Here is a 13452-nt window from a genome sequence, read left to right on the forward strand (position 1 = left end):
ACAGACCCAGAAGATAGCAAGGCTAGATGCTCTCACACATTGATCAATGACTGACAACAACTGAAGGTAAAAGGAGAAAGCACACACAGATTAACAGGCCTAAAAAGACAGTGATGGACTCCTTCTTCCCTATATGGATCTTGTCACATTTGGGATTTTAGGCTCAAATCAAGAGGAATTGACAAATAGTATTTACTTTATCTAGAGGTGTGATCTCCAAGGATACAGGGGAATGTGTACTTTCCTATTCTGAAAGGTGTGTCTAATTTTAGCTACACGTTTGTGTTGGACATCCCCTACTCTCAACCCATTGCTGCCAGGAGCCAATTACTGAAAAAAAAGTTACTACGCAAATATCAGGTAAGTGAGGTTCTCGGCTACAGAGGCATATAAAGGACGTGCTTGGCATCATAAACGATGCTCTGTTACTCAGAAAAGACCCCTTTCTTTTAAAAATATGGTCAATATTTTTAAAATGTAGTCTTCAAAAGCTTGTCCCAATATATATTCCCTATCACTCACCAAAAACCAACATTACAAAATTACAAATTTCCTCTCAAATTGTGGTAGCCAGGAAAATTAAAAAAAAAAAAAAAATCAAATCCAACTTAAAAAAGAATGAATCTGCAAAATTTTCTCACAGTTTAAAATAATGCACTAAAATTGCAGGATTAAAGTATTTTGAAGGCAAGTAAAAGACATTAAACATATAAAAATAATTGTCACTGCAGAAAAACCTCTTTTTCTTATACACTATTGAGCAAAGTAAAGTGGGCTGAGGCCAGGGAACTGGGCTTAGGTCTGTGCTGGGCATTGGAGAGACAGCGGGAAGGGTGGTTACCTTGTGTGGGAAGCAGCATCGTTTATACTGAAGGTGCTGTTCTCCCTTGTCAGAGGGCTCGAGCTGGCTTGGCTCTTGCTGTGTATGTCTAAGCTCAGGGAAGACTCTGCTTTCCGGTCTAGGCCGTGGCTCTCTGTCTCCAAAGTCCGATCTGCCATGGAGATTACTTCACTGGAGCTGTGCCATAGGGGTGCCACTTTCTCCTTGCCTGGCCCTGAGCGAGGTGATGATGTGGCAGCCCCCAGCGAGGCTGTGCTGCCGTGGCTGGGACCATAAGAGGTGGTGTCAATGCCACTGTCAGCAGAGGTGCCTTGCAGATAGTTATAGCTGTTGAGTTCGGATTCTGTGCGGTCCCCATCGTACCACTTCTCATCACTGTGGGCACTCGACGCATTGCTGGAGAGAGTATTGCTACTGGAGTGGCTCGAGTAGTGGCTATCAGACTGCAAGAGAAGCAGGATTTATTTGAGTGTAAAGTTTTGCTTCCTGAACAACAGAGTAACAGAAATGACACTGTGATTAGTTTCGAGTTATGAAGGCCTAAAAGTTCCAATAATGACAAGTCACAGTAAGACAGGGAACCTATGTCACTCTAGTCCACTCAGAAGTAGCCGTGGCAAAGAGTACTAGAAACGTGTTTTTTTTTTTTTAATCTTGTTTTTCATTATTTGATTTATGCTAAAGTATCAATACTAATAAGGAAGAAATTTAAATTGTCATTAAAGTTTTAGTATATTAAAATAGAAAGGAAATGACATTTCCAAAGGGATTATAATTAGAAAGCATGTTAATTCTAAAAGCCCTATTTGTTCAGAGTAAACAGAAAGCTGAATATAAGACTTATTCCTAGAGAGCTCTCCTTCCCCAACTAGCCTCTATTGAGGAGACAGCCTTCTAAGACACGCTTTGAGGTAAAATTTATACAGAGGTGCCAAGGTAATTCAATGGGAACAAAATTAGGTTTATCATGAAACGATGGTGATACAACTGAATATTCATATGCAAAAAATAAAGTTGGAACTGGAGCAGCGGCTCATGCCTATAGTGCAGGGATGAGTGCCAGGATAAGGATTGATAACAGAAGTGTTAATATGCCTCCTAGTTTGTTAGGAATAGATCATAGAATTGCATATGAAACTAAAAAGTACCATTCAGGTTTAATATGAGGTTGGGTGTTTAGGGGGTTAGCTGGGGTATAATTGTCTGGGTCACTTAGGAAGTCAGGTGAAAAGAGCACTAGTCCCAGCACTTTGGGAGGCCAGGGCAGGTGGATTGCTTCAGCTCAGGAGTTCAAAACCAGTCTCGGTAACACAGCAAAACCCCATTTCTACAAAAAATTCAAAAATTAGCCAGGCGTGGTGGTGCCTGCCTGTTCCCAGTTATACATGAGGCTGAGGTGGGAGGATCGCTTGAGCCTGGGAAGTTGAGGCTATGGTGAGCTGAGATTATGCCACTGCACTGCATTCCAGCCTGGGTGACAGAGCGATACCTTGTCTCAAAAAAAAAAAAAAAGAAAAAAAAAAGGAAAGAATAAAGTTGGATCCTTACCACACAGAAAAATAAACTCACAAATGATCAAAGATCTAAATGTAAAAGCTAAAACTATAAAGCTCTTACAAGAAAACATGCATAAGTCTTCGGGACCTCCAGTTATAAAATAGTTTCTTAGCTATGACAACAAAAACATATGAAACAAAATAAAAAAATAAATTGGACGTCATAAAAATTTAAAACTTTTGTGCTTCAAATAGCCCAATTAAACAACAGGCAAATGATTCGAATAGTCATTTCTCAAAAAAAAAAAAAAAAAAACCAAACACCAAAAAACAAATGTCCAACAAGCACATCAAAAAATATTCAATACCATTAGTTATTAGGGAAATATGAATCAAAACCACAATGAGATGCCACTTTGGCTATAATCAAAAAGGCAGATGATAATGAATGTTGGTAATGTTGGGAATATAAAATGGGGCGGTAACTATGGGAAAACAGCTGCAATTCTATGTTAGTATATACCCAAGAGAAATAAAAATGCATGTTTCATTGTACATGGATGTTTACAGCCGAATTATTCATAATAGTCAAAAAGTAAAACAAACAAAAAATCCAAATGTCCATCAACTAATACATGGATTAAAAAATAGGGTATATCCATAAAATGGAATATTACTCAGCTATGAAAGGGAATGAAGTACTGATTCATGCTACATGGATGAATCTTGGGAACATAATCAGCGAAACAAGCCAGGCTCAAAAGGCCACATATTATATAATTTCATTTGTATGAAATGTCCAGAATAGGCAAATCCAGAGAGAGAAACTGGTGACTGTCTAGGTCTTCAAGGGGATGACAAGCAGTCAGTGGTGGTGATGAAAATGCCCAGGAATCAGGCAGTGCTGGCTGCACAACTCTGAATACGCTGCTAAAAACCACTCAATGGTATATTTTAAATGGGTAAATACTATGGTATGTGAATTATATCTCAATTTAAAAAGTGTATGGAACTCTTTCCATATGCTGGCTTAGATGCTTAGAAAGAACATTTTATAGAGTTCCCCAAAGAAATAAGAATTTAAAAGATATCTGAATAAAGTAATATTTTAAATTAGAGGGAGGCAGGAAGTCTGGATGATGGAGATTAAGAGAAAAGAAGAGAGAAGGAACTGCGTATGTGCATGTGTTTGTGTGTCTTTTGGTAGAGGAAGGAGCAGGCTCTTCATTGGCTAAGGGGAAGGGCAGGAGTAGGACATGCCAGTTTCTTTCTTTCTTTCTTTTTCTTTTTTTTTTGACAGTCTTGCTCTGTCACCCAGGCTGGAGTGCAGTGGCATGATCTCAGCTCACTGCAACCTCTGCCTCCTGGGTTCAAGTGATTCTCCTGTTTTAGCCTCCAGAGAAGCTGGGACTACAGATGTGTGCCACCACACCTGGCTAATTTCTTGTATTTTTAGTAGAGACGGTTTCATCATATTGGCCAGGCTGGTCTCAAACTCCTGACCTCAAGTGATCCACCTGCCTCAGCCTCCCAAAGTGCCAGGATTACAGGGGTAAGCCACCACACCCAGTCACCAGTTTCATCTCAAAGTGAAACATCTCTTCCCCTTGCAAAAAGAATCAATCCCAGTTACTTTATTGGTGTTACTCTAGTTTTCCTCAATAACAACTTACTAAGTGCTGTAATAAAACCTTCATTTATTCTTAATAGGACAGAACTTCTTTAGCTCCAGACCTGTGCTGGGAAATCTGGTGACCCTTAGTCATGAGTGGCTATTGAGTACTTCTAACACGGCTGGTTTGAATTGAGATGTACCAAGAGTGAAAAGTATATAATACATTTCTACAGAAACATAATTGGAACTATACATGTAATTTTAAATTTTCTAGTAGCCAAATTTTAAAAAGTAGAAAAGAAACATGTGAAATTAATTTTAATAATATATTTTATCTAGCCCAACCTGTCCAAAATATTATTTTACCATGTAATCAGTATAAAAATTATTAATGAGGAGAAATTTATAGATCAATTGGGATAATCTATCATTTACAAGTAGAATTGAGACAATATCACATTGTCACAACTTGCCTCAGTAAATATTTTCCTCATAGAAAGATTTTGCTCAGTAGGCTGGGTGCAGTGAGCTGAGTTCGCGCCACTGCACTCCAGCCTGGGCGACAAAGCGAGACTCCATCTCATAATTAAAAAAAAAAAAAAGAAAGATTTTCCTCAGCAAATCTTCTTCTTCAGAGCAAAGTGCAGGGCATGCTCACTCTTGTTTTTTTTTTGGCTCAATATTCATTTTTCTACAGCAAAACTTACATGCATCGCTCATTTAAAGTTCTCTGGGCATCTTCCATAGTGAACTAGTAAGCATGAAATACAGTATTTCCTCATTCTATAGAATGACGTGAATATAAACATACACATTCCAGTGAACAGACACACCAAGGAAATCAACCGCATGGGGAGGGTGTCCCATCCCAATAGCAGTATCAGGGAAGAGGAGTGAGAAAAAAAAAGATAAGAGGGGGGTTGGAGAATGATAACCTCATATTCCCAATTTTACTGTAAGTGAGAAGGAATTGTGTATTACTATAGCAAAAGGATGAAATGTGTATGGCTGTGAAAGATAGGAGAAGCGGTAGAGGAAGCACAGGGGAAGCTGTCTGTCTCCTATACCTCCTTACTGCAGCAGAGTCAAAGACATGGTTGGAGCATCAGTCCTGTTGGAGTCCTCCCATGGTTGGAGCAGGACTGACACTCTAACCACATCTCATGCTTGCAATTGTGTAAGCAAATAAAATCAACTTCTAATACATTTCCATTCCTAACATTCCAGGATTGTTAGTGATTGAATCAGAGGACCAGACCTGTGGGTGTGGCAGAAGCACAGCAATGAGGAGTTACAATTTATCTCAAAGCAATCTAAACGCCATAGCAGCAGAAACTGCAAGGCCATGGCAGCAAACGACCACCCTTTGCTAGAATGACTTCCTCTTTGGCCATGTAGAGGAAAGAGCAGAGCATTTTCACAGTGCAAGGAAGGTACACTGCTAGGAATCTAATATGTTTTTAAGTTTACAGTTAACTTACATGCCCTTGTTTGTTTGGAGACAAATGAACCACTGGATCCTGCCGCATTAATCTCCCACTGGGGCTCTCTCGGAAAGCTGGCAGTACCTTTGATACTGCTGGGAGATGGCATGTTGGCTCTGGAATACAGCATAGGACATTATGGTGCAGGCACTAAGCAGAAACAAGCACATGGTGACAAATGAAGATGGCTTGCCATTGCATCTTTCAGTTCACTGACCAGCAAACTCTGCATTTCAGCAGTAAGCTTGTTAAGAGTCTATATGATAGACAGCAGGTCAGAAACTTAAGTGGCTGATGGATAAAGCTTGCAGCTGGTGACAACTTGTCACATCATACACATTAGCATAGCCAAGTACCACCAAACCAAAGGCCATGAACAACGCAGCAAAGTTCAGAATCAACTTTTGGTTTGGGGGAAAAATTTGGATTATATGAATTAAATTTATGAAATTCATTCATTGCCAAGTGTGGCTAACCTAGCTTGGTCTACATTACCTAGACAGGCATGGATGCAATCACGTGTTACTTACCATGACACTTTGGAAATATTTTACCTGTATATTCATGCTGCTCGAGGACAAAAGAATTGAAATCCTGAGGTCCTCTATAACTGTAAGCTGAGCACAACAGAAAAGACACACAGCAACTAGTTTACTTAAAACAATTGCTTCCTTTGGGACTCCAAGCTGGCGTTCAAGATGGGGTTCCATAAGTGAGAGATAAAGAATTTATCCTCCGTAACACCACTATAGCTAACAGCAAGAATCCTGGGCTTCTGAAACACCCTTCCTAACACGTAGAGGACAGGGCAAAATACTCCTTGACTCTGACTCTCAACCATTTCCAAAAGCAGAGGCAGAAAAGCAAACAGCCATAAAGATAAGTGAGCCAAGTCAGTAAGCTAAACTCCTGTCTCCACTGTCAGGAGGGTACCTGTTGATATAACACACTGATGCCTAACCAGTAAGAACCTCGTAAACATTCTCAATCAGTGCAAGTCATTAGAGAATGTTCTTATAAACTGAGTAGAGAAAGGTCAGCCCATTATATACTCAATATTGGGTACTGAGCAATAAAAATGCAACAATTATTTTTCTTGACTTCTCCCTGGAATGGCTTATACCAGCTAAGCGTTCTGATTCCGTCTGATGTGCCAGTTAGGAAAGGCTGGGTTATTTTTCTGGAATGCTGGGATATCAAAAATTATTTTTAAAATTATTTTAATATTCTATTTGAAGGGTTAGATTTTCAATGGTGAAAGGCCCCCCCCGGACCTCTTGTACTGTGGTGAAAGGTTTCTTTGGCAGACTTCAGGGGTATCTTATTTTTAAAAAAGGTACACCTTACAAAAAAGATGAACAAATACGTTTTAAAAATTCACCTACATTCATTTTTAAGTCTTATCTGTTAAGAGTGGGATGCCACTAAAGTAAAGTGGATGCAGGGGAAAAAACACCAGAGGGAGGTTAGTGTGAGAGAATGAACAGGGGTCTAGGAAGAACCTTGTAATTACCCTTTCCATCCCTTCTCACTCTGTGTGGCAGGCATGACACTGCACGCCTCACAAAGGGCTTGCTGGCAGCCTTGTTCAAAGCCTGCACCAGGAGCCAAAAAAAGTTGCTAAAGTCATGCTGAAGAAGGGATCCTTTTCACATGTGTCATTACCATCTCAACAGTATCAAAACATATGGGATTTAAAACATTCTGTCAAGAGTAGAAAAGCAGATCAGAATATGCTCAGGTTTTCTGTGTGGGGGTGGGTGGGATAAGAGTGGAGAATGACAGATGGCTTCAATAACAAGGCACATCTCACTGAAGCTACTGGAACAAAGCATATCTTCAGAACCTAAGAACTCCATTTCTCTTCCTCAACCCCTGTCTTGGTGCAACACATCTCCACTCCTTGCTATGTCCATGGTTAGTACATTTACTTGGGCACAGTCATTAAAACAGGACAGAACAATGAATTTGCAGAGAAGATTAACAGATGGGTCTTGCTTTATAAGGTTATCTTTTTCAGCCCTGAAATGTACACCTTTTTTATCCTACATTGATGCAACTAGAGATTAAATAAAGGAGGAAAAAATCCAACAGTCTAACAATCTAGATTCAAGTTAATGATGCATCAACTGCGTTGGTACCAAATCCCTGAGGCTCCTGTGTTGAAAATCTTGTTTCATGGCAAAATGTTATTGTATCAACTAGTGTTATGGTATCACTGAAACAACACATATATAGAAAGAAAGGGCTATGCAGTAGAAATCCGGGCGTGAGCTTGCTAATGCAAATCTCTTTTACCCAGCTGTTTCGTACTGCTAAGACATTTCCTTAGCTGACAGCTTAATAGCAGAGTGAGAAGAATTGTTTTTAAAAGCACATCAGGGAGGAAAGAGATTCTAAGCAAGCTACAGATATGACTAAACAATAATTGTATCTCTTTCCCACTTTGTTCATAGTCTTGTTTTTTAACTTGACATTAAGTATACTAAGCAATCTCTCAAGGTACTTATTCTAGGCAAAAACAAATTAACAAGGAGGAGGAAGGCACTTAGTTTGGTAGTCTGGTGTTTTAATTTAGGTGCTGAAAATAATTCTTACCCCCTTTCCACTTTTGAATTTGGGGTCACTTAGAATTCCTTTTCCCTTAGGTCTTATTTACTGCTTTCACTTATACATCATCTAACAGAGACTTAATTCTAATTCATATTTATTAACTAGGGCTGTCTTTTATAACAATGTTTTGATAACATCATCAAGAGGTGATCTAAGTCACCTTGTAAAAGCAACTTGCTTCTTGTAGAAATTGATTACTTACCCATCTGGTCAGCAATGCTATCCTCACTTCTTTGCCAGCTAGGTGCAGATTTTCCGCTGCCACTGATATCTGACTGGGTGTTCTGCCTGTCAATGGAGGCCGGGGATCTGCGGCTCACTCCAAACCTGTGGTGATTTCCGCAAAGCAAAGACAACATCAGGGACCTTACCCATGAGGGGAAGGCAGTCCTGGGTGTAATCAACTAAATTTTAATGACAGGAACTACTGGTTTTTGCTTACGTGTCTGTACTTGTATACACACCCTGGTTTGTATTTATGTGGGTGTGGAAATGTGTATGTTGTGGTCAATATACATCACTCTGCTCAAAAAGGTATGAATGCTATGTAAACAAACTTGTAACAACGAGGGCGGAAGCCATTAGTACTGAGCTAACCTAAGGTATGTAGTGTAAGAAACCAAAATTTTCTAAGCCCTCGTACAGCCAAGTTCAGACTTATTCACAGCCAAAAGAAAAAGTTCACAATCTAAATATTAATGCTCCATATATATCTTCCAAATGGTATATTGTGGAGGTTTGTTCCTCTTAACTTTGTAGTTTACTAAATCATTAAGTCAGTGGTTCTTGGAACAAGTATTTTCTGAGAACTTGCTTTGTGGTCTGAAATACAAAGATTACTATCATTTAGATCATGTAGAAACCATGTTCAAACTGTATAAATTTTAAACTGCCTCTGGGAAGGGCAATTTGGAAGCAGGTAAACTGGCAAAAAATAAAGGCAAATGTTTATTTCTGGAAAGAATATTTAGCTATTTAGTGAGCCAGTTTTATTTTTCCCTTTGTAAAATAATAATACATGCTTAATTAAAGCATATGCCTTGACTAGCAATATCAACAAATTAAATACTGACTGAGCCCATGAAAAAGTGCCAGAGTGTAGAATTTAAACATTCATATGGAAATTTACTAATTTATATGTGGTTACTAATGAACTTATGCATAATCTACACAATAAAAGACCAAACAGGGGCTAGGAGCAGTGGCTCATGCCTGTAATCCCAGCATTTTGGGAAGCAGAGACAGGAGGATCACTTGAGGACAAGAGTCGAGACCTGCCTCGGCTACAGTGTGAGACCCCAGGCTCTACGTAAAATAAAAAAATCAGCCGGGGGTGGTGGCCACTACAGTCCCAGTTACTCAGGAGGCTGAGGTGGGAGGATGGCTTGAGATGGGCCTGGAGGAACTCATGCTCGTGGGTGTCTCCTTGCTATAGGCTGATACATGTATGGGTAAAACCAGCAAGTAGTACACCGGAAAGGCAGGAGATAAACAATAAGAAGACCTGAGGCCAAGTTCCAACCCCCACCAAATATGACTGAACAAAGTCACTGAATTTTTGCCTCAATTAATGTTTAAAATGGCAATTTCATTATAAGAATCCAAGGAGAAAAATCTATATAAAGCATCTGCAAAGTAGAAGGGGCTAGAAAAAACATTTATCTTAATAAAACTCATTTTTTTTGAGACGGAGTCTCACTCTGGCCCCCAGGCTGGAGTGCAGTGGCGCAATCTCGGCTCACTTCAAGCTCCGCCTCCCGGGTTCATGCCATTCTCCTGCCTCAGACTCCCGAGCAGCTGGGACTACAGGCGCCCGCCACCATGCCCGGCTAATTTTTTGTATTTTTAGTAGAGATAGGCTTTCACCGTGTTAGCCAGGATGGTCTTGATCTCTTGACCTCGCGATCCACCCGCCTCGGCCTCCTAAAGTGCTGGGATTACAGGCGTGAGCCACCGCACCCAGCCAATAAAACTCTTATTATATCGTCTCCCCAGTTACTGTTTCAAAATTCTTTTCATTTACATACCCCATCACAAGACTCACTAAGCAAAGCTATCTCACATACTGATGCAGCATTTACTCAAAATAAAAACCTTGGTTTATGAAAACTTCTAATTGGTTAAAGTGGTCATTTAAAAAAAGGACTCACAATTACACTTTTCGCCATCTCCTCCCTAAGGGTTCTTGTTTCATTCACAAGAGTAAATATACCTATTTGTGATCCTATTCTAAATTTGTACTAAGACTTTTTTAAAAGGCATGGAGATGCAAGTTAGAAATGGATTCTAATCATGCTTTTACTTTTTTATTTTTTAAGAGACAGGCCTATGTTGTCCAGGCTGGACTCATATTCCTGGCCTTAAGGGACCTTCTCCTGCCTTAGCCTATCAAGTATCTGGGACCACAGTGCCCAGTTTGCTTTTAGTTTTTGGTAGCAGTGTAAACTTTTAAACCTCTGAACCTTTTAAACCTCTGAACTTAAAGCTGGATATTTTTCTGGCCCTTTGGTTTTAAATAAACAATAAGGTAAGACTATCTTTAAACCCTGCTTTGGAAAACATTTTCATCTGATGAACTTTTAATTTCATTTCTCATATATGCCCCCACCCCCAATTTATTGTATGCCAGAGTATAAGGGATACCCAGTCCTGAGGAGCTAAGATAAAACTTGTTCTAAATTTTACTTGGTGCTGTTTTTGAAGAGCTTAATTGTTCTTTGTTCAGAGAAGCATTTACTAGTTTAAGAGTCACACTTAGATTTGAAGGAGTTTTAAGTAATCATTTGGCTGACATATGAAACACATTCAGTGACCAAGGACTCTGCCTCATGAGGTCATCCAGTTCTTTCCAGGGCAGGCTGACAGCTTTGAAATACCTTCCTCAAAATAGGCTGGACCCTTCTTCTCTATAACTTTCATCTACTGGACTTAGTTGTCCCCACAGACAAGTTTGATCCCCAATCTAAGAGTGCTGGAAGAAAGCTACTGTGGCCTCCTCACCTCCATATAATTCTCATCCTCAGCTTGCACATCCTCAGTTCTTTCTCCCACATGGTCTCCGAGCTCCTCATTTACCTGGGCCCTCTCTTTGGATCTGCCCTGCCTGGTCGGAACTCCTCAAAGTGTGTGGTCCAGAAATAAATCTCCAAGGAGGGTGGAACAGGCCCTATGTCTTTTCAACAGTTTTGCTTTCTAACTCCCTCTTATTCCCATCCTAGACTTGTACAGGTGTTGTTTCCACTTTGGAGTAAATAAGAAGTGACAAAATCTGAACTGTAAAACTAAACAATATATACAATGGACAAACTAAAGCAATTTGATTTCTTTGCCACTGAGTTCTTCGTAGAGGCTAGATGATGATAAACTTCCTAAGAAGTGGTTTAAACCAGCCATGAAGCCATTTTTCTATCTGGATTATTAACTACATTTTCTCTTTTGTTTGTCTACAAATTGATCAAGGCTGGCTGAATGGAAGTCATTTTACATGTCTGAGTACAGATGAAAGAAATGACGCCAACAGGGACCACGTACAATGGCACAAACGCATACCTACCCTTCGGGCATGGACTTCTGCCTGTAAGTGCCCCCCACAGAACCAGTGTCACTGGATGAAGACAGGTTGCTAGGGGAGTTCCGACACTGGGATCTTGCTAAAGCCATGGATGAGACCGTCACATAGATGTCCGAACCAGGAGACAGCCTGCATATGCAATACAAAAACATGAAGTCAACAATTCAAAGGGAAAATCCCAAGGCAATGCATGATGGATAAAATCATATAAATGTGACAAAAACAGTGACTTCATGGAGATAGTGAAAATGAAGCCAGCTGGAAGCCTACAAAAGAAACTTCCCCATAAAATGACTCCCTCGAGGAACAGCTGGAAAACTGCCTTGGGCGGGGGAGGGGGGTTGGGTGTCAAAAAATAAAGGGGAAAAAAAGATCTAGAAAACATGTATGCTTCCAAAAGCTGCCAGAATTCAATGGGCTAAATTGCTTATGCAGTTTCCTAGTATGGCAGAGCAGAAGATAATTGAACCCAAGTGACATTAACATAGCAATTAATTCCAGTTTCTCACACTAGTCCTCCCAGAGTATATGACCATAGTAACACGGGTACATTTTTTGCATGCTTCTTTGTTTTCCAATTTTATTATTCACAGTCTGGAATGAATATTCAGATTTTGCTATTTAGTATTTATAATTTTGGTTGGTAGTAGTATCACCATATAAAAATCTCCATGAAAAAAATGCCTAAAACCACAGTTGTTGAATTTAACTAGAATTACTGAATGTATATAATATCACAGTAGAAGTGTGCTCCACATGGGCACCTCATGTATCTGTTTCTAAAGTTATGGGTGCTTCACATTGCCAACTGGCTGTCAAGGCAGAAACCATAGCTTTGTGGTCAGGACATATTTTTCCCCTCTACCTCCTCTACTCTAGTAGGCAACATGGCAACCACAGGGATATGAGTAAGTGACGCTGTGCTGACAGTTGTGACTAGGTTTAAGCTAACCCTTAGTAACAATGGCATTTTATTTCAGAAGCAAATGCTGGCACAAATCACTTGACTCTTGTAGCAGGGGAGGTAATTTCCATTTTATAACTTAGGAAGTGAAATCTAAGTCATCGTTCAAGTTCACAACAAGCCAGATCTCTAGACTCTAATTCCGCTGCACTCCATGCTAAACTACTGCTGTCCCCTAGAGAAGGCCTGGATTTTTTTTTTTTTTTTTTTTAAATAAGACAGTTTGCAATGGGTTTGCATGCTCAAACAACTTTGCACATAAAGCTATCCTAAGGCAAGTCAAAGTTTTGAAGCCTTGAGACAGAAGCTGCTTCACTGGCAGAGGCCCTGTCCCACAGTGCCTCTTTATCTTCTGAGTAGGGCAGGATGGGGCTTCAGGTGTAGGAGGCTGAGAAGCTTTGCTAATAGAAAAAGAATAAGGATAGACATTAAAAAGTACAACTCCCAAATTAATCCATGCCCAAGAGGCAGATCTGACTTGAGAGCCCAGATTTGTCTCCGGCTTTCTCCTAAACATGTCGACTGGACACCCTTCACCAGCAATCCAAATCAGACCTTTTCAAGACTAACACGTTTTATTCCACTCTCCAACACCCCACACTGTCCTTCCTATATTTGTTATCTCAAGATAAACATATTTTTTTTTTGTACCACATAATGGCTTCATTCACAGGACAACTTGAGACTGCAAGTCATGTAACTAGTCAAGCTAAACATGGTGAAGCCATTTTTTTCCCTTCCTCTTTCTTTACTTTCCATAGTCAACTGGGTTAATTAAGTTCAACCACTATTTACTGAGCACAAACTGTGTGTCAGGCACCCTGAGCTGGTCCTGAAAACACAAAGACAAAGAAGCTATCTAGTTTCC

At 39.9% G+C, this 13452-nt stretch overlaps 1 protein-coding gene across 9 annotated transcripts in view; it reads right to left on the reverse strand.

Moving 5' to 3' along the window:
- SIPA1L1 (signal induced proliferation associated 1 like 1) overlaps positions 1 to 13452 on the reverse strand; it is a 416028-nt gene that overhangs the window by 28136 nt on the left and 374440 nt on the right. For all 9 annotated transcript variants that reach the window (XM_026455910.1, XM_026455874.1, XM_026455879.1 and 6 more), the window contains 4 exons: positions 11603 to 11749; positions 8252 to 8376; positions 5434 to 5552; positions 842 to 1284 (listed from right to left, as the gene is read on the reverse strand). In XM_026455910.1, coding sequence (XP_026311695.1) covers positions 842 to 1284; positions 5434 to 5552; positions 8252 to 8376; positions 11603 to 11749 — 834 coding nt within the window. The remainder of the gene's footprint in view (positions 1 to 841; positions 1285 to 5433; positions 5553 to 8251; positions 8377 to 11602; positions 11750 to 13452) is intronic.

The sequence above is a fragment of the Piliocolobus tephrosceles genome, chromosome 6, assembly GCF_002776525.5.
Source record: "Piliocolobus tephrosceles isolate RC106 chromosome 6, ASM277652v3, whole genome shotgun sequence".
NCBI lineage: Eukaryota > Metazoa > Chordata > Mammalia > Primates > Cercopithecidae > Piliocolobus > Piliocolobus tephrosceles.